General features: G+C 40.8%; 1 protein-coding gene across 5 annotated transcripts in view; it reads right to left on the reverse strand.

Moving 5' to 3' along the window:
- Positions 1 to 90: 90 nt before the first annotated feature.
- LOC122819903 (solute carrier family 12 member 6-like) overlaps positions 91 to 22,677 on the reverse strand; it is a 28,228-nt gene continuing 5,641 nt past the window's right edge. For 2 of the 5 annotated variants that reach the window (XM_044096946.1, XM_044096945.1), the window contains exons 3-27: positions 18,663 to 18,757; positions 18,112 to 18,240; positions 16,265 to 16,411; positions 16,125 to 16,179; positions 13,014 to 13,144; positions 12,656 to 12,882; positions 11,971 to 12,086; positions 11,705 to 11,890; positions 11,335 to 11,499; positions 9,937 to 10,035; positions 9,662 to 9,719; positions 9,379 to 9,553; positions 8,432 to 8,550; positions 8,224 to 8,322; positions 8,003 to 8,122; positions 7,288 to 7,392; positions 6,986 to 7,154; positions 6,062 to 6,257; positions 5,803 to 5,972; positions 5,178 to 5,309; positions 4,621 to 4,728; positions 3,290 to 3,364; positions 2,874 to 3,100; positions 2,661 to 2,794; positions 91 to 2,202 (exon numbers count right to left, since the gene is read on the reverse strand). In XM_044096946.1, coding sequence (XP_043952881.1) covers positions 2,111 to 2,202; positions 2,661 to 2,794; positions 2,874 to 3,100; positions 3,290 to 3,364; positions 4,621 to 4,728; positions 5,178 to 5,309; positions 5,803 to 5,972; positions 6,062 to 6,257; positions 6,986 to 7,154; positions 7,288 to 7,392; positions 8,003 to 8,122; positions 8,224 to 8,322; positions 8,432 to 8,550; positions 9,379 to 9,553; positions 9,662 to 9,719; positions 9,937 to 10,035; positions 11,335 to 11,499; positions 11,705 to 11,890; positions 11,971 to 12,086; positions 12,656 to 12,882; positions 13,014 to 13,144; positions 16,125 to 16,179; positions 16,265 to 16,411; positions 18,112 to 18,240; positions 18,663 to 18,757 — 3,329 coding nt within the window. In that variant the 3' untranslated portion in view covers positions 91 to 2,110. Of the gene's footprint in view, positions 2,203 to 2,660; positions 2,795 to 2,873; positions 3,101 to 3,240; positions 3,365 to 4,620; positions 4,729 to 5,177; positions 5,310 to 5,802; positions 5,973 to 6,061; positions 6,258 to 6,985; positions 7,155 to 7,287; positions 7,393 to 8,002; positions 8,123 to 8,223; positions 8,323 to 8,431; positions 8,551 to 9,378; positions 9,554 to 9,661; positions 9,720 to 9,936; positions 10,036 to 11,334; positions 11,500 to 11,704; positions 11,891 to 11,970; positions 12,087 to 12,655; positions 12,883 to 13,013; positions 13,145 to 16,124; positions 16,180 to 16,264; positions 16,412 to 18,111; positions 18,241 to 18,662; positions 18,758 to 22,677 lie in introns of those variants that run through there. The other 3 variants (XM_044096948.1, XM_044096947.1, XM_044096949.1) reach the window with 2 other exon arrangements.

A 22,677-nucleotide genomic window follows, 5' to 3' on the forward strand; every position in this document is an offset into this window, starting at 1 on the left:
ACTAAAACTCGGCCATAAAACTACATATTTCACAGAAGACTTGAGTTATTCCCGTGATTCATAAAACAAACAAAAATAGACAGCAATGTTTTTCTTTAAAATTGTTTATTCCCATTTTTTTAAGCAACATTTTTTTCATGATTTTTATAATAATGTAATTAAAAAAAGATAAAACTGAAGGTCTTCTTCTGCCCTTATGTACAAGCGAGATCATGTTCAGAAAATAAAAATCAACATAATGTAATCCTTGCACAACAATAAAAATAAAATTTAAAAAATAGCATTCGAGAGGGATAACACATCTCTAGTTAGAAGTTTCTAAAATTTGACAATAAAATCACAAGCATTCATTTTACATACAGACGTGCGCATACACAAAGCAAAACGTGAGTGGGGTTATTTTGAGGTGTGGAATGAGATGGTTGTAGGATGTAACGCTCATACTGCTGATATTCTTTCGAAGAACAAAGCGAGATCAAACATGTGACATCAACACATTCATACCTCATTTACCCAACATGCAGTGCGGTGGTTCGTGCCACAACGGTCCAGCTTGACCACTATTATTATTCGTTTCTGGTCTTTCTGACGCTAACACAAACTATAACGAACGAGTCTGACCGTTTATAAAAAGGAGTTACACCGATATCTCTTCTCATGCAGTCCACAGGGCTAGCTACAGGTCCAAAACCTCTAATCACTCTAATCAATAGTCATTTTGGTTTTTACCTGGAGATCAATAAATATTTAACAACAAAATAAAAAGGCAGCTCTTCTTCTCAGAAATGCGGTCATAGCAACACTAGCATCCGAACTAACCGGCATCAGAGCGGTATTCGCACCTAAACGATTAATCGATAATAATATGTGCCTCCAGGAAAGTCTCTCATTTTTATTCGCATAAAGAAGTTTTGTTCTTTAAATGATGGAACAAAATTGACAGAAGCCTGTGTATGTGTGCCAGTGCGTGTGCGTAGGGGGGTGGGAGAGTGTATGTAGCCATCACTATAATTGGCCCAAGAAAATGTTGTCTTACTTCTATACTTTAAAACAAAATAATATTCTTGAGGGTCCTAAGAATACTTCTTCCCCTGTTAATTTGAATTATTGCTTCACACGATTTCTCCAAAACATCTACCTTTACTTTATTATTACCTACTATTAACATTTAAGAACAATTGCATGATTAATTAACTATAATGCGTCTTCTGAAAACATAATTTTAAATTTGTGCTTAAGTTTACATTGAGCTTAAGATTTTGGTTCATAACTGAAAGAAACCTAATATGAACTTAATCTGAATTTGGTAAAAAAAAAAAAAGTAAAAAAAACAAAACAAAAAAAACAGGGCTTCCAATAGACAATATTAGTTTCAGACAAATAGCAGCAAAATCTGACATCTGTGCAATAATACTGATTTTAAAGTTGCTGTATCACAAGCTTTAATGTCTACAAAATAAAATGCTGAGTTTGGTGTTCATCTGTTCCTGTAGATGGAAAACAATACAAGAGGTTATCTGCTTTACTCTTATTTACTCCATGTGTAATTCTGGAATAAACAAGTATGTGCCTTCCGAAATAATAATAAGAAAACAATAATGATACTCCTCTTGATACCAGACATTTAGGTCTCACATAGCAAACTAACAAACGTCCAAAATACATTCTGTACAAAAAGCAAACCCTGAGTTTCGTTGGTGGAACGACTGCATTGTTTTCAGACCGATCATATTTACTTTAACTGATCCACCGCCTAAACACACCTGCTTCGAACAAAATGCTGGTCCCTTCAACAGATCAAAGATCTTCCAGGTGAGCGATTCCCACACACATACACACAGACACATGCACACACATGATTGCTATGGGTTCTCGTTGCTCAATCGTGGAACTGTGTTGGCGTTTCCCCCAAGTCGACATAATTGGAGTAGAAACCACCATCATGGCAGAAAACGAGTGAAGATGAAAGGTTTGGTGGGATGTTGACGTGACAACCAATGCTGCAGCCAGGGACGGTCTATCCCTCGCAGCCCACACAGAACCAACCCATCTCCGGTCTTCTCCATGATTGGCTTGCTTGTTGAACAGCGACTTCCAGTGTCTTGTCCAATCAGGAGTAGATGGTGATGACTTCACTTCCGCCTCCTCGGACCAACAGGACGCGCTCCAAACCTTCAGTCAGAACCTCCAAGAACTCCATGTCTGGGTTCATGAGTTAAAACTTTACAGCTTGTATTAGATTAGATTACTTTTGTAAATCAATTATTCTGACGATTGATTGATTAATCGGAAGAAAAGAGATTTTTCATTTAACAATTTTCTCCTTTTTTAAACAATATACACTGAAAGATGCAAACAAAGAATTAAAAAAATAAAATAAAAATATTTTCTTGCCTAAAATGAAACTAGTGAAGCTTAACTTATGTTACTGGGGGAGTTTTGAGTAAAACATATTTACAGACAAAGATGCTTTTATCTTAAATGCAAGCATTATTTTTCAGAAAATGGTCATTTTTTTGCATGTTTACTCCAGTTAACGATTAATCAATTACTACATGAGTCAATGATTATTCCAAAAATCAATTAATCCTGATTAACCATTAGTCGTTTCAGCTCTCATGAGAACAATGAATTACAGCACCAGGAGAAAGAAAGGATACAGTTCTCGTCACCCTCCGTGTTCTTTGGGGGCCCCGGCATGTTGAGCAGGACGAGCCGGGCATCGTGGGATTTGTTCACGATGACTTCGTTGAGCTTGACGGCGGTGTGCATCCTTCTGACATTGGAGTGGTCCCTTAAAAAAACAAACACACAATCATCCACCTCTCTAAGCCACTGTGATCAGACAGAAGTGCATCGCCCTCCGTCCTCACGGCCTGATGCTCAGCATGTCTCTGAAGCCTTCGGGCGTGGAGCAGCCGGAGTGCGCTGCTCTGTACTGGGCCGTCTTCTCTTTGGTCCAGGTCATCTGGACGCGACGGTGGTGCTCGGAGCTGCTGCTCACCGGCCGCTCCCGCTCTCCGCCGTCGATGTCGTCCTCGTCGTCTGACCCGATGCTGGTCAGGCGCAGCATGGAGTTGCGGTCCTTCACCAACTGGGCCTGCGTCGCATACAGAAACAAACATGGACTCGGCTCGTATAACCCCTGATCCAGGGTACCCGGCTCGAACCCGGGTCAGGCTTGATCCTTTTTCCCTTTATTTTTCCCCCAATGCGATTTCTCACTCCTCTGCCACCAACCTCCTGACTCTTAACTCTCGTTTCTTTCTCGCTCTCTGCCTCTTTGTACCTGTCTGTCTCTGTCTTCTTTGATGGGGTTCGAAGTGTGGCCTTCAGTACTCCTGAACCTGGGCGAGAGATACACCTAAAGACAACACAAGGTCACCTAACCTGCTAAAAAAACCAAACACAGGCTGTACCTACTCTATCAGGAAGCTACAGGAGCACAACGCAAGTTATGGAGCCCATCTGTCTAAAGAGGCAGACAGGATTCAAATCAGAAGACCTCTGAACTTCAGTGGGAGGAGCAGCAGGGGAAAGTTACAGAAAAACAAATCCTGGTGTAAAATTATTAAGAGGAACTATGACACAAACTTTAGTTAGCTCCACAAAAGTGTAAATAATCTAGTGCTTCTGTCCGGACTGTTGAAGGATAATGGCTGAAACCAGCTGGTTTTGTGAAATCAGTTGAATTAAAATCTGCTCTCTCAGAAGTTTGAAGGTCTTCGCCTACATCTAAATCCAGGCAGCTTCCTATGGCAAAGTGAAACACAGTAAACTTACATCGTCAAAACTCCAGCGCACCCTCTGAGCAAACCAGAGGCAAAGGGAGAGGATATGAAATGGAAAAAATTAAATACTTGCTACATATGGTCCTCATACTTTTAAAAAAAATATTTTTTTTTACCCTTTAGTGGACTTCAGGCATTCAACAGGTTGCACAAACTTAAATTTAAGACCTTTAAAGACCACTATGAATGAAATTTAAGACCTGTATCTCCACAGAAGTGGTTGATCTTCATCCAGCCAACCGGCAATAAAGTTGTGCCAAGATGGACTCAAAAAAGCTAGTTAGGTAGCTAGCTGGTAAGGATTTATTGGCAACTAGTCAGCTGTTGCCTCAACGGTCTGGAGTCACAGAACATAAAGAAGATGTCTGAGTGTGACTCGAACTTTTGCCTGACAAAAGCTCTCACAAGAAAATTTTAAATACGCAGAAATACTGTGCATGGCGTAATCGGGACGCAAGATATGTGCTTTATATATATATATATATAGTTTTATTTTTATATCCCAACAACTGTGAGACTTAGCATCTCAGGAAGGCAATGTACAGTTAGAGTGCCTCCTACTGGTCAAGTATATAAATGGAATGTAGAGGTTTTACTTTGTATTTTTCATTGTATTTTTTTATATCAAGGCATCTGAAATAAATAAAAAAATCCAAGTGAAGTAGAACGCAAGTGTAAAACTGCATGTGCCTCAAACCTAAATTGGTCATCTTAATCCAAAAACTGAGTGAGTATTGCAACTTCTTGCTTCGTATTCGCCCCACTTTACAAAGACCCCCCTCAAAATGAAAGGTGTAAAACAAGAAAAACATTTACACCGCACACTTACTTCTTTTTCTCTGTCTGATTTAGAGAGTCGCATTTGTCTGAGCATCTGAGACCTCTGCTCCATCATCAGTGTCCTTTCGTAGGTGTACGCACTGATGTCGCTGTTATGCTGGAGACGGAGACTCAGATTATTACACATTTATGACAAACTTTAGCAGATTATCAACATTTCAATTCTTTTGTAGATTTATAAGGTTGTGTTAGGACAAACATGATCTCACAGCTGAGCTTTAGATTGTAGAAGAGTCTACAAACTAATGAATAGTAATAGCAGCTTTCACTAATAATGCTTTTTACATTGTTGAGAGGGCAAAAATAAAAAAATAAAAACAGTAGCTTCATTATTCTCAAATATTTGAATATTATTATATTCATAAAAACCCTAAAATAATTAAACTGACAAGATGTGGCAATATGAATTTTAAATAACGTGCAATGTTTGCAAAACATGAATTCACAAAAGAAATTAAATAAAAAATAATATCGTTGGGATGCCCCCAAATACTGGGGCCCTGGGCTAGAGCCCTGTAGCCCTTTCGGACCCAGCTGGTCACGTACCATCTCCACTACTTCCACCTCAGCTTCAATACGAAGGTGATAGAGAAACGTTGCCAGATCCTTCTTCATCTGAATCGAGTTGTCCTCCATCTGAGCCACGGTGAAGATTCGCATCCCACATTTACGCCACACCTGGATGGAGACAGAAAATTATTCCCTCAGGAAAATATATTCATAGAAAATGGATTCATTTAATAAAAATGGTTGCATTCGCCGGGCTGCACAGTGGCGCAGTTGGTAGAGCTGTTGTCTTGCAGCAAGAAGGTCCTGGGTTCGATTCCCGGCCCGGGGTCTTTCTGCATGGAGTTTTCATGTTCTTCCTGTGCATGGTGGGTTCTCTCCGGGTTCTCCGGCTTCCTCCCACAGTCCAAAAACATGACTGTCAGGTTAATTGGTTTCTCTAAATTCTCCTAGGTGTGAGTGTGTGCGTGAATGTTTGTTTGTCTTGTATGTCTTTGTGTTGCCCTGCGACAGACTGGCGACCTGTCCAGGGTGAACCCCGCCTCTCGCCCGGGATGCAGCTGGAGAGGAACCAGCAACCCTCCTGACCCCATTAGGGAAGAAAGGTGTAAGAAAATGGATGGATGGATGGATGGATGGTTGCATTCGCCCCTCCTTCCCCCACCTTGTGCTGGCGAAGGAGAAACGGCAGCAGCATCAGCATCCCCCCATCGTGGACGATCCACCACACGTCGATGTAGCCGTCGGTGGGCAGCTCGCTGTTGCTGGGGAACAGGGAGATGTTTTTGGGCACCAGCAGAGCCAGGTGGGCCGCCGTGGTCACTCGGACAGTATCTGGAAGGAGGAAGCAGACGGGGGTTGATGTCGGGCTTTTGAGTGGAGGAAAAAAATAAAAATTGCGTTTCGTCTCCTCTGTGACTCACTGATGAAGGTCTTCCAGGCCTGCGGGTCTTCGCTCTGCCTCCAGGTGTGCGGCCAGCCCATCACCACCGTGTTGGGCTTCATTCCTCCCAGACCGCTCGACTGGATCATGTGACTAATTCCCTCGCGGGGCTTTTGAGCCACTATGCACTGAACGAAGCCCTTCACCCGTTCCTTCTCCATGAGAAGCTTCAAAGTCTGAGGGAGGAGAGAAAACGGTCCGGAGGCTGTTAGTTTTCATGTTAAATGCAGCGCTACATCATAGCTGTGGGCATTCATTGTACTGTTCATCTTTTATCTTGATAAATTGCTTATCATGATAAGAATTTAGATTTATCGCCACAAAAATGTTCAACCCCTCCAAAACTGTCTGTATTTCAGCATTGTTAGTTTTGCATCTCAATACAAATACATTGTTTGTTCAATGAGAGTATCAATTAATTTGGACATATTATAGGATTCCTTATTTAATTTTTTTTGTGTGTGTGTTGGAGTTTTTTTATTGACAAATTACTACTTCTTTCTCCTCATATTACAGCTTTATTATTGGAAAAAAAATCATAAATCTTAGTCTGGCCCTTATACACTCGTCAATCAAGATGGCCGGCCTGGATGTGCTGACATCACTCTGAACTAAGGAAACCCAAGGACTGCATTTTTTGGGGGAAACAAAATCCTGATTTCCTAAAGATTAAAACTAAATAGAAACATGAGCCTCACGTTTAATTTTTCTTTGCTATTTGGTATCTCTTTATGTCGGTATATTAGAATTCCCCTGACAAATTCAGGCTTCGAGCTTCAGGTTGGAACAAGCTAAAATATGGAAACGTTCAAGGGGGATGAACACTTTTGCACGACACTGCATGACTTCCAGTATTTCCAGATCCATAGAGCCTGTCTGCCAAGTGATGAGTGTAAAGAGGAACCTGTTCTGCAGCAAGAGCCTCTCCATACGTCTGCAGAAAGTGTCCTGGGACGACCGTGCCGACGATGGTGAGGCCCTTTCCTGCTTTCAGCTGGCTGGCGAACGTCAGCAGCCGCGGAGATTTGACGTGAGCGTCTTCGTCCAGTTTTAGCAACACCAGCAGTTGAGGCCTTGGGAGGAAAAGGAAATAAAACTGGATTACACATAAATTTGTGGCCATTTGAATGCTTTTAGCTTTAAAGTATATATCTTTTTGCATCTAGGCATGAAGACGTAGAAGACCCTGGAGTGCTCTGCTCTTACCTCCAGTTTTTGGTGTGTGGTGGTCCCTCCTCCAGCCTCAGGAGGGCGTAGCGGGCAGCACTGAGTGACAGACCGCGGATCCCGTCTCCCCACTCCTTCTCTGCTCTAATGCACGCAGAAATAAAGAGAAAGAATAAATTTGCAGAAAAAACTCCAGAAAGCAGAAATAAGAAAATGAGAAAAATGCAGTGACGGCCCCAGAAGGTGGGAGAGGAGTGGCCCATGACCCCGGCACATCCCCAAAGAATCATGTTTATGTCATAGAAAGTCATACAGCGTCATCTTCTTCAATGAAGAATGTAAAACCCAATAAATACTTAAAAATATGATAAATCAACAAATAAATGAATACTAAATTAATTAAAACTAAAGGAATACATTAAAACTAAATACATTATTTAAAAAAATCAATACTAAATTAATGTATTAAAATACTAAATGAATATATTTAAAAGAAATATACTAAATTAATACATTAAATAAATACAAAATAAATAACTTAAAAACAAACAAATGATTGAATACTAAATTGTCTGTGCCCCCCTAAATTTTTACTGTTCTGGCCTCCCGTATGAAATTTTCTGGGTCCAACACTGAAAAAATGACCAAATCTAACTATTTCAAACACACACACACACACGCACACACACAGGAATCTCAACCATACTGTACATGTACAAATGCATGGAGCAAATACATCCCCATGGCAACATACCCATGATATTCAATGTATTTGTAGATCATGCCAGCGATCACCATGGCAACGATTGCGTAGTACCAAGAAGATATGAACATGAGAGAGAGGCAGATGATCATCCCCAGAAACGACAAGGTCCTGAACAGATGTGGAGCACAACAACACTTCAGTCTGAATGTTGGCGTGTACAACTGTGTGTGTGTGTGTGTGTGTGTGTGTGTGTGTGTGTTTGTCAGTACCAGTGGTAGTAGGAGAAGCGGGGCCTCCAGTTGGGGGTTCTGAGCAGCGTCTGCAGAGCGCAGGCCAAGTTCACAAACAGGTAACACATCAGGAAGAACCTGGAGAGACAGAGAAGTAAAGCTGGAGTCCGACAGGGAGAGACTGGCTGACAGGATGGGCGACCGAGCCAATCAGGACCGGCCGTTCAGAACGGCCTCATTGGCTCACATTGTGAGGATGGGAGCGACCAGGTCCAGAGAGGCGATGAGAATCCCCAGCTCAGCTATCAGTGCCGTCAGGAGAAGAGCCCAGGTGGGTTCGCCGTTAGCTTTCCCATGTCCAAACACCTTGAGGACAACACACACACACACACACACACGCACACACACACACACACGCAGAGGGAAAACACAGTGATCACACCAAAGGCTTTACACCGGAAATGGCTAAATAAGCTCATTAATTAGTGATTAAATAATTGCTTCTAATCCTTAAATCTTTTGCCGCCTGTTAAGATGCTGAACTTTATTGTTCTTTCACAATAATCTGAACGTCCCAAAAATGCTCTGCTTATGCTAGCTGCATGCTAAGGATTAACATTAACGGGATTATTTTTATTTGACCTTTATCATTGCTTGCAGCTAAGAGGAGGAGCTGTGTCTCGAAGGCGGGGCTTGGCCCACCCAGCCGTTTTTCCGCAGCTGAATGTTTGCCATGGAGATTAAAGGATTTCTCAAACATGCATGAAAGAATCAAAGTAACACTACAGGTATATTTTTGGTGAGAGCATAACATTGTAACGTGATGTAAAGCTAAAAACAAATTCCAATTTATACAATACTGCTCCTTTAAATCTAATCATGTCTGTTAGCTAAACATGCCTTTAGCTGCTTGACAGAAAGTTTAAAAAAAAGTTATAATTTTTTTGATTGCCTTTGTTAGACCAATTCCTTCTATGATTATCAGATAAATTCAGCTTAATATGAAAGAATTCAGAGTTCTAGAAAACCCTTTAGATATCTCTACAAAGCTCACCTCTAAACTAAAAAAATTTAACTGTAAAACTAAACTCAAACTAAACATGACATTGAATCCCACACAAAGAAGCAAAGACTTGCTGCTTCTGCCCATCTTTATCACTTTACAAAATAAAAATAAAATAAAATGACTCCTACCCGTAGAAATGGGATGATGTTGTCCTTGGCGATGGCCTGCAGGAGTCGTGGCGCGCCGGTCAGCGACTGAAGGCCTGCGCCGCATGTTGAGAAGAAGGAGCCAATCACAATGACCCAAGAAGAAGGCCAGGCCAGTGTGCCAACAACCAGAGTGCGGTCAACTGACTCTCCAAACCTGCACAGGCGAGTTAGTGTAAATCTTTTGAGTTTTCACACACAAAAAAGTAATTTATTTTACAGAATAAAATAAATACAGGTAAGTGAATGATAGAAGCAGACTGACTTGTCTCTGAGGACGACGCCGTCGATGCAGGCGCCGAACAACACGACGCTGCTCAGGTCTACAAGGATGTCACTCAGGAAAACCACATTCATGCCAGAAGAGTCCAAACGGCTTTATACCCATAAACTGAACTCTGAGCTCTCAACCAAAGGACTTTCAGAAATAACTTGAGGCTTCTTCTATTTATTTCTTTTTTGCATATTTGAATTACAAGTAGGACAGATTCTTCAAAACCTTGTAGGGAAACTAAGACATAAGGTACGATAGAAGGATACAGACAAAAGATGTGGTGAGGATAGCAAGGATGGTTCCGATGGGGATGGAGCGCTGAGCGTCTTTTAAATCTCCCGACCGATTTGAACCAGCCATGATGCCTCATGAAGAGCAGAATAATATTATTTGGGTTACTTTATTTGCTGAATACAAAATACCAGAAATTCACTAAAAATAAAAACAGAAGAGAAACAAATAAGAACGTGTGGGCGAAAAAATAAACAAGTGACACACCAAAGTAAAGTTTAAAACATTATAAGCTATGAGGAATATGAAAAATATGAAGAGTTTAGATCAGGTCTAAAAATTCAACCCAACACGGCCTGAGACCATAGACATTGTGTGAAGTCCGATCCGACCCAACTGATTGACATGAATTACAGGCCTGAGCCTGAAGAAAACCAGACATTAAATTTCAATTCAGATTTCACTGCTTTCGTTTTTAGAGCACAATTTAAATAAGCAGAGCAAGTTTTGGCGTTTTTGGGTTTTTTTTAAAACGTCTTCCAGCTCCATCTTGTCGCTTGTTGTAACCGCAGGGGGAGTTGGGTGCAAATCTTCCGGGATGCCTGATTGATAGGAGCGGAAAGGGGCGGAGCTCCGGGCACATTGTGCAGAATGCTGCACTTGTTGACCATCTAATGACCGTCTGCACCTTACTGTTTTATTTCCTGAATAGGGTAAGCTGCTAACTCCTCTATCTACAATACAAAACGCAGATTGACACAACTTTGTATGGCGCCTAATCATTTGGTTTTCTTTATGTGTTGAAGACGTTTTGGGTCAGGCTCAGGCCATAAATCTAAACTCTGATTCCAAATGAGTAAAATAATGAAAATAAACCTGCAAGGGAAACAAAACAGTAAAAAACAGCTGGAAATCTGCATGACAAAAAAACCCCAGACTAAAACAAAATAGAAACAAGCAACATAACTATGTCTTATTTCAAATGCGTTTTTCACGTAAAGATATAAAAAAAATTTAAATATGTGAAATTTGAACCAATTTCAATTTGACAGTTCAGAGAGAGTAAAAACCTGACGCGTTCATGATATGTTTGATTATAAATCCTCAGAGGGACCAGGAGCTAGAATAACTTTGACTAAGTACAAAACAGAGATGAATAAACCTTTAGAGCACGTGTCGAACTTACGGCTTGTGGGCCAAATTATGCCCACTATAGAACCAGAACTTCAAGATAACAGTTGTGTGCTTAAATATTATTTTATCAAATCATTTCAGTTTTTTATTGACGTAGTGCCAGATTACATCACTAATTTTCTACATACAAAAATGCTACATATTTTTATCACATTTCAACAGTTTGCCAATAGGGAGTTTTGTCAGTGCGTTCTTAAAGGACATTCATGAGTCCTATAATATATAGAGTAAATGTGTACCTGTGACCGAAGGGAAGAAGATGCCCACCAGCAGGGTGAAGGAGGTGGTGATGTCGGCGAACACGTACGGATGAGGCAGTGATGCTGGAGGCGACGAGTGAGAGGAGCTGAGCGAGCTTTTCTCCAGAACCTCGCCTTTGCTGAGGTAGGAGCTCCACAGGTTCTCTAACAGGAGGAGAAAATTCAGAAAACAGTAGTTTGTTTTTTTTAAACGTAGCGTGCCAATCCAGGTTTACTTGTCAGATTCTCAGTCGACGTTTATCCCATTATTTATCATAAAGTTTGATTTTGTGCTGATATTTGTACAGTGGTGGAGTGCTAAAAGCAATAAATCAATTCTTTTAAATGGAAAAACGAGAAGAAATATTACCAGAAATGATGCCACTGGCCAGACCAGGAATCCCTTTAATCTTGGTGAAGTTATTAGAGGTGAAGTATTCGTCACAGGTGGCGTTGAGTTCGGTGCTGTGGCAAAATTCTTCCCAAAGGAGTGTGGTTTTCTCCTCCACCGCCGGCGCAGCGGTGGGGACAATGACCGGTCCAGCTGTGCTGTTTTCTAACAGCACGATTCACATGTTAGCACAAGCCAACGACTAAAACACGTGACGACTCCAAGGAGACGAAGGGTCAACCCACCGTAGGCGAGTGTGAAGTTGCTGTCGAAGCTCTCCGCTGCGTCGTTGATTCCCACCAGGACGGTTTTACTGCACTCCACATGGCTGCTGATGGTTCTATTCCCCAGCATGCACACGCTGTCGGAAACGAGACCCAGCAGTCAATAACGACACCAACTAGTGAACGGGAAAATCTCAGAGGAATCTGGTCGTGTTACAACCACAAACTTATTTTATTGGGAGTTTTTACAAGACAGACAAACACAAAGTGGTGCATAGATGTGAGGTTGAAGGAACATCTGAAAGGTGGTGTGTTTTTTTTTTGTTTTTTTTTCTTACATAGAACCACTTTGTGTCGACCCATTGCAATGAATCCCAATACAATCTGACAAAATGAGGAATAAATTAGAGACGTGTGAATATTTTTGTAATGTAGCTCTTGAAAAATGCTGGCCCCTCCCAGAGAATCATTTACATGTCGTAGAAAGGCATACAGTCATCTACTTCAATGAAGACGAATGTAAAGCAAAATAATCAACTGAAAAGAAAAACAGAAAGAAGACAGGAGAAAAAGAAAGAGAAGAAACAAGGAAAGAAAGAAAAGGATTTTTTTTTTTGTATCTGTGTCTCCCTAAAATATTTACTGGCTTGATCTGGCCAACCCTATGAAATTTCCCAGGGGGCGCCACTGGGTAGGGCTCACTTACTCAAATTTATGCTCGTAGAAAGCGGAGGCAAACGCTCCGATGTAGATGGAAACGATGGAGACGATGACACAGGCCAAGAAGATGGAGGCCAGCTTGTTGACATACTTCACACCGACAAAGACGAGCAGGGACATGAGGAGGAGACAGATGCTGCCGTAGACCCGCATGTTGTTCAACAAGGCCGCCCCGCCGCCTTTAAAGATTTCTGCCTGAGGAACAATGTACATCTGGGAGACGGAGGAGGGAGCGCGGTTAATATAAGGGCTAATATTTTAGATTACTATCAAATGATCAAGGAATGTAGACAAAACTGCAAACACTGGTGGGGAGGATTAGCAAAAACAACGCCAAGACCTACCAGTAAGATCTCGATGGCTCCCAGGATGTACATGGCCCCAGCGAAGGTGGTGCCCAGGTAGAAACAGATCCCCACGGCACCTCCGAACTCTGGGCCCAGAGAGCGGCTGATCATGAAGTAGGAGCCTCCAGCTGGAAGAGGGAGTAGAGGGTTAGGGAAGTTAAATGAACCACAGTGTGTCAAAGGGGAAGAAATTATGGAAGATAAGCAGAAGAATTTAAAATCAGTCAGACAAAAGAGGAGGGACAATAGAAGTCAAAGACAGAGAAAAAAAGACAGCTGATGACTAAAAAGTCACTATTATTCTTAAAAGAAAGTGTTACAAGGGTATGTTGGAATTAGACTATATATATTTTGGGGGAAAATAGTTATGCAAATGACATTATGAATGTTTTTAGAAAAAGATTCTGTTGAGATTCAGCTTAACTTCATTTGTTTTCTGCAAAATATAATTTAATAATTTACATTTCCGACCTTTTCCGTCGTCTCAGGTTTTAATAACACATTTTTTATTTCAACTAAAAAGTCCAATTCGAAAATCAACTAATTTACAACTTTACGGTTTCAAATATGTCACCAGCATATAGAGGAAATGAAAACGAAGGATCAGGAAGAACAACTTCCTCGCTTATTTTCTAGCTATGGCATGAATTTATACCATTCATACCGCTTGAGTGTTTTCACATCTTGTCCCCCGAACAGCAAACTCTGTATTTTGCCGCAATGTAAATGTGGCAGAAAACCACATTACAGGGCCAAATTGGGAAGCAGAACATAAATGGCACATGGGGTAGAAATTTTCTTAGCGATCTAAAACGTTCCAGGCCTACGTCCCCTCGACTGATCTCACCAAGACGGTTCATACAAACAGCACCTCTATTTTTGTTGATACAAATGTAAAACGGACAATAGCAGTACAGGATGATATAACACATAAAGGATAAATTTGAACAACTAAAAGCAAAGGGAAAACAGTGTTTGGTGTTCAAATTGCAAACCTTGTTGCTGTGAAGATTGAGGCGCTCCTTTCCCAAACCCTGGGGAAACTGATTCTTTACCTTCCTTGACTGGCTGTGTAGGAGGATATGTTTGTTTGCTGTGTTTACGCAACACTCGAGGAGGAGAGAAACCGCTTCCGCAACAACAAACCCTAGAATACCAGCTTTACAAAAGTGTTCTTGGGAACCAAAACAATAGGTTGGGATTGATTGGGAGATTAGGGATAAAATGTGGTGGAAACACGTTGGAGTGGCCTACCTAGGGATTAGGCATGGCCAGAGGTGGTACTAAGGTAAACATAGGTTTTAACATTGGTGAAGTTATGTGATGCCAGATGGTTCAACTATTTGTCTGAGACAGAGTTTAAATATTTGTGCTCATGCAGTTGTACTCAGAACTGGGAAATTCAAACTTCTTAGTTGGAAAAATCAACTGGAACGCCCTCTTTAGTCGGATGTCCTGTTACCTGAAACCCCTAGTTACAACTCGCAAGGCCGACTTTGTGTTTCAATATGGCCGCTCCTAGCATCAACAAACATGGTTGCTTTACAAGACACTCATGGAAACGGGCGTCTAAGCTCAACGTTATATGCAGCGCCTGCAACTCAAAGCTGAAAAAATTTAAAGTGGCTTTGGCTTCTTGAAAATTAAAGGTTAAAATGATGCAAGAGATACTGTATTGCAAACAATGTCTACGGGCGTCGCCATGTTGAAATTAACTAGACTGCTGCGTTCCAGGTAGCTGGGAAGTGGGAACTCGGGTTTGACGTCAAACCCACTGCAGTTCAGTTAGACTTTCATCGTGGTAGCGCCCATACATATGGTTTACAAAACATCACTTTAAGAATTACTTTCCATGAGCAAACGACACTTTTTATTTAGTCAATTTAGATTAGCGCTACATGTAGCATTGATTTTAGTCACTCTTTTACTGGAGTCTTGTAAATACATGTTTCCACCACAGCTTACTGCTGATGCCAGGAGCGGCCATATTGTAATGCAAAAACCGTCTTACAAGTTGTAATGGATTTGCTCCCCAGTGGGAAATCTGACTTCAGAGGACATTCCAGGTGATTTTTATGACCGGGAAGTTGGAATTTCCCAGTTCTGAGTACAACTGTGAAGCAGCATTAATCCTGTTATGTATCTGGGAGTTTATTTATTTGCATTTGCTATAAAACTACGTCAGAGCCTTAAAGAAAGTACCTCGAATGAGAAATAATGACAAGACAGTCACAGTATACGTAAAAAGATCCTTCTAACTGTCTTCAGTTACAAGGATAACAGAATAATTTCTGGTGCAAGTTGTATTTGGAAAGCCAAACTTTTTATAGTCCTTTGAATCGCCCATAATAAACATGGAAACAGAGTAAGCATGAGAACTAAAAACTCTTACGGCAGTGCAAACTAAATGAACTGAAGCTGCATGTTATCCATGTTACATTTCATCTACTTTTATTTTTTTCAAAATGTGAAGATGCTACAGGCATGAGAAAATCACATTACGTTGACATTTTATTTAATGCGCCAATCTAGACACACTGTTGAAAGATTAAGTCAGTGGCAACTAGGTTTTAATTTATGAACACAGAGCAAAGACAGGCAGCAAGAAAACAACCAACATCCCTTCAGTGTTACTCAATTTAAAAATAAAAAACTGATACAACGAGGGAATAGTTGTTGCTTTTCTGTTTTAGTGGAAAGTAATGAGATCTTGTTATGCTTCCTTTAATTTTGATGTAAATACTGGGACACTGTCACATTTTTATGACGGGTAATACTGCGAGAATTTCCTACATGGCTCTTGCTTTTTGTGTTTAAACTCTTCTGGCCAAGGCTTCTAAAGTAGATATTTGACTAAAAATCTCATTTCAATGAGATTTAAGGCAATTTTTTTCTACTTCTGTATCTGGAAATCAACATAATGTACAAAGTAAGACCTCATATGTTTAGATTTTACCTCATAAAATTCAATCCGTAGTTGTGTTTGAACCAGAGTGCAATAAACTGAGGGATTATTGACCCGTTTTTTGAAATCCCATCAGGAACATTGCTTAAAGATTAAGATTAAATAAATCTTAGCCATGCGAGTTTGGGAAGAGAAGGGAATACCTGGCACAACTCCATTAGTGGCGATCGCGCTCATTGAAATGGCCGTCAGCAACGTCTGGAGAGCAGAAACAAACCCACCGAATGTCACTGGGAATGTTTCAATAGTCTCCATGAACGCATGCCGACAAAGAGATACTCACGCAGCAGCAGCATGTGAAGACGATGCAGAGGGCCTGCAGCACCCCAGCGGTCCCCACCACCCACGTCAACCTCAGGAACAGGATGACGCCGAAGATGTTTTGAAGGCAAGGGAGGTAAACGCCCATGAACGTCCCCATCTGCGGCGACTGAAACAGAGACGAAGAATCCGTTTGGAATTTAGCCTTTCGTACTCTAAGCTTGTGTCAACTTTCATATTTTGTATAAAGAATGTCAAATGAATGTGTGCAGACAACAGCAGTAGTTCCTAAAGTGTTTTTAATAGGGATGTTCAGATGCTAACTGTATTCATTTTGCGTACGTCTTTCAAGATTTAAAACAAAAGTTAAATTCCTTGTATTGCACACAAACTCAACCAATAAATCTTCTGATTACGAAAGAGAGGCTTTTATTGACATTCGTCAGTAAAAGAAAGATGAACAAATAGCAGCTGAAACGCTAGTCTTTAAATTTTATGACCTACAAGGCAAAGAGCGTTAAGTTTATGTCACTGGAAAAAAAAAAATGATATTCTCCAAATTTTATCTGAATATGATTTATTGGAACTATAATAGTTGGCAGCAGAATGATCAATGGATCAACAAAACAGAGTAAAAATGATAACCTTCCACTTCACTTACATGAAAAGGTTGGTAAAATAAAGACAGGAGTTCTTAATTCAATGTATGTACAAATAAAATCTGGTGTAATATATTATGGCATTGAACTAATATCCCATATGTACTCTAAGGTTTTGCATTGGGCCCTCTTATTTATTTTTTGTCCCTCTTAAACAGATCATTACCACATCCCAGTTTACATTATCTGTTTGCAGACGACATTCATCTGTACTGTTTTTTCAGAAACTCTTTTCTTCAAGCTGTCAGAACCACCAGAGTCCCTAAAGGAGCCAGTCAATGTCTCTTCAAAGTCACTCAAACAACTTCAAAGTGTTTTATCATTTGAGAAATATTTGCAAAACTGCAGTAAGGCTGTCAAAATGAAAACTTGACTATTTCCTCACATCGAGACTATAGTTATGCACTTTCAAATTTAACAATAAAAACTCCCTTGTTTCCTTTTCCCTTCCAAAACTCTGCAGAAAGACTCTGAAGTGAATCAAAGAGAAAAAGTCCCATCAGTCCAGTTTTAATGTCCTTGTCCTAAATGAAAGCAGCTTCACTGCTGAGTGCAAAAGGAAAGTTTTTCCTGGTTGTGTTCAAATTCAAACGATGTCTAGTTTCACTTAAAAAAAGAAGAATGAAAGCATGCTCTTATTTTCTGGTGTCTTTAATTTGGCCCAGTTACAAGCTAATCTTTAAGTGGTGCAGCAGCATTTTGGTGATGCTTGTACTGAACACACTGCAGAACCAGAAAGGAAGATTAAAACTGTTTTGGTTAAACTCCCCTTCCTACTGTCTGGTGGAAAGACTTGCCAATCTAAGCTGGAAATACTATGAATGGCCAAAACAGATTGTCTTATCTTGGACGCATGTGGCTTATCGTCGAGCGCTGCAGTGTACTCCGAGTTCAGGTCTGGACGCCCTTTGAGTCGTAGATATGATTTGTCTAGACAACAACTCGATGACCGACGCAGGAGAGGCTGGACGATGAGCTCGTTCTAAAAGGGATTCCAGCTGTTTTCCACCATTTCATCAAGCAAATTCAGTCACATTGTGTGTAATTTATCGAAGCAATGTTTCTGATACTTCACATATCAGAATGTAACAGTGTTTCATTTTGAGATTTTATGCTTTAACATGATATAGAGAGTGTATTAGAAAAGCTTTATTGTGTTATTACTTCACAGTGAACTCGGATTTTCAAAATGAGTTGTAGCATTTCACACCTTGCAGGCTTTCTTCTTCTCCCCGATGCTCTCGGCCTCCTCATGCTCCTTTGCTCCCTGCGTCAGGTTGGTGTAGTTAGCCAGGCGGTTGAGCAGAGAAGACACCTTCGGCCTAGTGTCCATCTCCTCCTGTTGGTCATCGAACAACGGGAGATGTCACAGTGTCAGAACAGGGCGAAAACAGTGGTGGGGACACAAAAAGACAGCAATGAGTCGGGAACAAAGAAAGGATCAAAGTCAAAAGCAGCAAGATAATGAGAGAAAGAGAAGAGGATGGGTGTTAAACAATCAAGAAGAAAACATGAAAGAGAAGATAGAACCTGACTGTTAAGCATTTTATAGAATGATACGTCAGAAAAGCTGGTAATCTATACAAGCTAAAATTAGCTGCACCCACCATGCAGCTTTTTAGCTCAAGTTTGGCAAACAGAAAAAAACCCACCACACACCAGCACAGAGACTTTTGTCACCATCAGTGCTACGAGACAAAATGTTGCAGAAAACTTAGAACGTTGAAGATAGAACAACAGAGATAATCAGTTCTCAAATACCTCAAATAAGGCCAAGTTCCTGTCGAAAAATTCATCGTCATCCATCCCATGACTGTTGTTGATGTAAACACTGGAGATCTTAGAGTTCCCATCCCCTGAACAGCAAGAAAAGAGAACACACACACACACACACACACACAGAACTTTAATATGAGCACACAGAGTTGAGATCGCCGTCATTTTGATTCATCGAGGTTGAGCTGTACGGATTTATGCAGCACAGTCCAATGAAAGAGCGACGCTGTCACCGAATCCATCAGCACGCATCCCTGCACCATCAGCAGCGCTTGACTCAGCACCATCACTTCCCTCTTTGCTTCCCCAAGCTAACGCCAGCAGTCGTCCGCACGCTGCACTTTGGGTCACATAGGGGGGCTGGAAAGTGATAAAAAGCCTGCAGCTGGCATTCAGCAGGAGGGACGTTTTCACGAGTCCTTTCGCATTACAGAAAACAACAGCACTGCAACATTTGGTGCAAACCAAGCAACGGGTGCGTTTTTGGTTGAATACAGACAAAACATCAGGGAGTGACCCAACATCTGATGGTGTAAAAAAGAAAACAAACAAAAAAAAAAAAACTCTGAGACTTGGGAGTACTCCTGGTGAACAAACCTGCTCAACGGGACGATCCGGGTTCAAAGATTCATCTGCGGTTCCCAGACTGCATCTGCTGAGTCAGGTTCACAGAGCTGCAGCCTGACAAGACCAGTTCTTCATCGCAATGAGACCACAAAGAAGAACTGGTTACGACACAAACTGCATATCCAGCGATGAAATCCTTCTGATTTCATCGATTTCCCAAGGTTGCTCAACCGTCAGATTCATGGGTGTTGTAGTTTTATTAAGATTTATTAACAGCACTCAAATTCAGAACTACAACAAATGGGAAATGTCTCCAAAAAAATAAAGTTTGAAAAAAGTTTTGCTAATTGAAATCTAAAATTGAGAACTGGATATTTGGACGTTTTTTTTTTTTTGCTTATTTCAGAAACTCTGTCTTAACTCTAGATATCACTCAAAACACCAATTAGGGTCAATAAGAGCTGAAAGTAACCCCGACATAACTGATACTGTTTGGAAATATTTATTGGCCAAGCTAAGAGTCAGATTATGGCAGAACTCCTTATTGGTCTTCAATGTGTTTAACAGGCTGTCGACGTTAAGTTACTAAATGTCACGACTGGGGAACGTCAACAGATGTGTGACCATGCTGGTATTGATGGCTCGTCATTCACTCGACAAAAAAAAAAAAAAAGATAAATTCTGAGGGTGGAACGTGAGCAAATACAGGTAAATGTTTATCCACCAGCAGAGGCTCATGCTGAGAAACACGTGGACAGCAGGAAGGAGGTCAACAGGGATCAGTGGGTTCAGGAGTTTCTGTGGCCTAAAGGAGGAACTGACAAAACATTGTAGCTGCATCTGCAAAAAAAAAAAAAGAAGCTACTAAGAGAAATTGATGGATGAAATGGATGAACCAAGGAGCAGAGATCAACTTTGATTTATAAACAAATAATAAGCTTTTTAATGGAGATGAACTCATCAGAATGTTGCACCCAATTTCTGATATCAGATTTTCTAAAATCTCTGCCGATATTGATTCCTATTTTGCTTTCAGAACTGTAAAAAATAAAAATAAAATAAATAATAAAAAGTTACAAGAGCCAAAAGAGTTTCCAGCTGAACTTTTATCAAGGTTGGATAAATCAGATTCCAATTCCTTAGTATGTTTTATACCGTCTTTGGCATCTTATCTGCAGTTAGCATGTATAGCATTACTAACTGTAAGCACAATCCCGTACATTCCTTGACAGATGTTTATAGCCAAGAAAAATAAAACAGAACAATGTCTGATGCACAGTGAATCCTGGTATGTGTAAATGTTTGGGATAGCAACCATCCATGAACAGCCAACCTGGATAGCTGAACAGCTAGCTACCCAGCTATTCAAAGTCTACTTTTTACAAAGTAGGCTTTGTAGACTTCGCATAAAGTCTACAAAGCACAGACTCTGTAGGAAGTGGAGTATACTGTATCTGATTGTATAGAGTATCTGAACCTGTGGCTACTGAGAAACGATTGCTAGCTGGAGGTGTGGACTCTGCTGAAGTTTTAAATTTTACGTTTGGCCGTAACGTATGTAATTCGCCACTTCAACACTATGAAGCTTCTTAAAAACTGTCTGCGCTGCATGCAACCAGAGGGAAGTGCCAAGCCGGACGAGGTGGCCGTTAATGCTAATTCAATAGTTGAAGGTGTTGACCAACACATACTATAAACCGCTTCATTCCGCTTTGTTAAACTACTGGCAATTCTAAAAACAGCACAGAAAATAGTCGTCATCATTCAGAAGTAACCTAGTGGGAATTCTACTGGAGAAATCATGATCAATGGGAGAAAGTCCAGACTGAGCACAGAAGAGAGATGAGAATTGAGGAGAATTACACAGGAAGGCAATGGCAAGGCTAGTGAATGGCTGGAATCCCCAAACACTTGACAAAAAGGCCTATTTAAATAGTTCAAATACCAAGATCTGGGTCAGCCAAAAGAAAATGAAAATAACCCATTTATAGTCATCAGCCAATCTTATAGTGCACCTCTACTTTATGTCTTGTGGAACCATGGCTTAATTTTTTCCCCTGCAAATGTGGCAACATCTTGTAGGGGAGTTGTTGTTTTTATTTTGCTGACTTAGTTAAATAATTAACACAAAACACTGCACTTCTTGTAGGATCTGGTGACGCCGAGTGTGATCTTCCATCTGAGATACTACAAGTGCATAACAGTTACTATCCGCTGTGTTAAAACTGGTGAAAGTGTAAAGGAGTGGAATTCATTTTTTTTTCTAATTCTCTGTTATGAATTGTGCATCTTCTTCACTCCTCTACTGCTGTCTGCTCAGAGCCACAGCTGCTAGACCACATGTGGGTGAACTCAAGGGGAAAACGGCTGTTTGTTTCTGAGAGCGTTCCCAAACAGAAGGGCTCCTCCGCCCAGTGGTTTCAGCAGCTAACTGTAATGGTGTCAAAAATAATGAATCGTAGAGGAAATAGCTGCTCAGCCATTCACTCTGACGTCTCCTGTCATTACTTCAGGAACCTGACTCAGTTGCTTCAGTAGCGCCACTCCGTCAGCATTTTTTCTTCTTCTTCTTCTTTTATTTCGGGACACGTGGAGACAGAAATATGGACAGGCTGTAGCGTCGCAGCGGCCCGATCGAAACGGATTAACTGTCTCAATGTCTATTTATGGAAGCTTATTAAACAGTGTGGGGCATCCTCCTAACAACGCAACTGCTTAAGTGGATCAGTGGGCTAATACAGTTACATCTCACTGAGCCAGTGAACCCATCACAGATATTCCTACTTGCTGGTAAATACCAGCGTATCATCCTCATGACAACTATCGACTTAAACTAGCCAGGAGGGGAAAAAAAAAAAGCTCCCGTGAATTTTATTAAAGGAGCTGCTTAGTGAGCTCTGTGACCGATCTGGAGTAAACAAAATCCCAGTGAGGCCAAATAGGAAGGTGGCATTTATTGGTGAGTCCGATCTGACCCGACTAATTAATTGAAATCCTGAGCTTGAAGAAAGCCCGACTTGTTATTTTTATTAAGATTTCACCGCTTTCATTCTTAGGCTATAATTTGAGTGAGGTGTAACTTTTCCTGTTTTTAGCTTTTGCTCAACGTCTTCCAGCTCCATTTTGTCGCTTGTTGTGACTGCAGGCTGAGTCGAGTGCAAATCATCTGGGATGTGTGATTGATAGGAGAGGAAAAAGGCACAGCTGCATGCGCATTGTGCAGTGCTTGTTACATGCTAATGAAATTCTGCACCTTAATTTCTTTCTTTTCTCAAAAGGATAAACTACCTCATCCCTTATTTATGCTATAAAAAGTAGATTAACACAATTTCATATCATGCATTTAAGCTTAATAACATGCCACAGAAGCCTGAGCCCAATCAGACCCAACCATTGAGCAAACAAGTTTGAATTTAGGATCAGGTTCGACTCG

This window comes from Gambusia affinis, linkage group LG18 (genome assembly GCF_019740435.1).
Source record: "Gambusia affinis linkage group LG18, SWU_Gaff_1.0, whole genome shotgun sequence".
NCBI lineage: Eukaryota > Metazoa > Chordata > Actinopteri > Cyprinodontiformes > Poeciliidae > Gambusia > Gambusia affinis.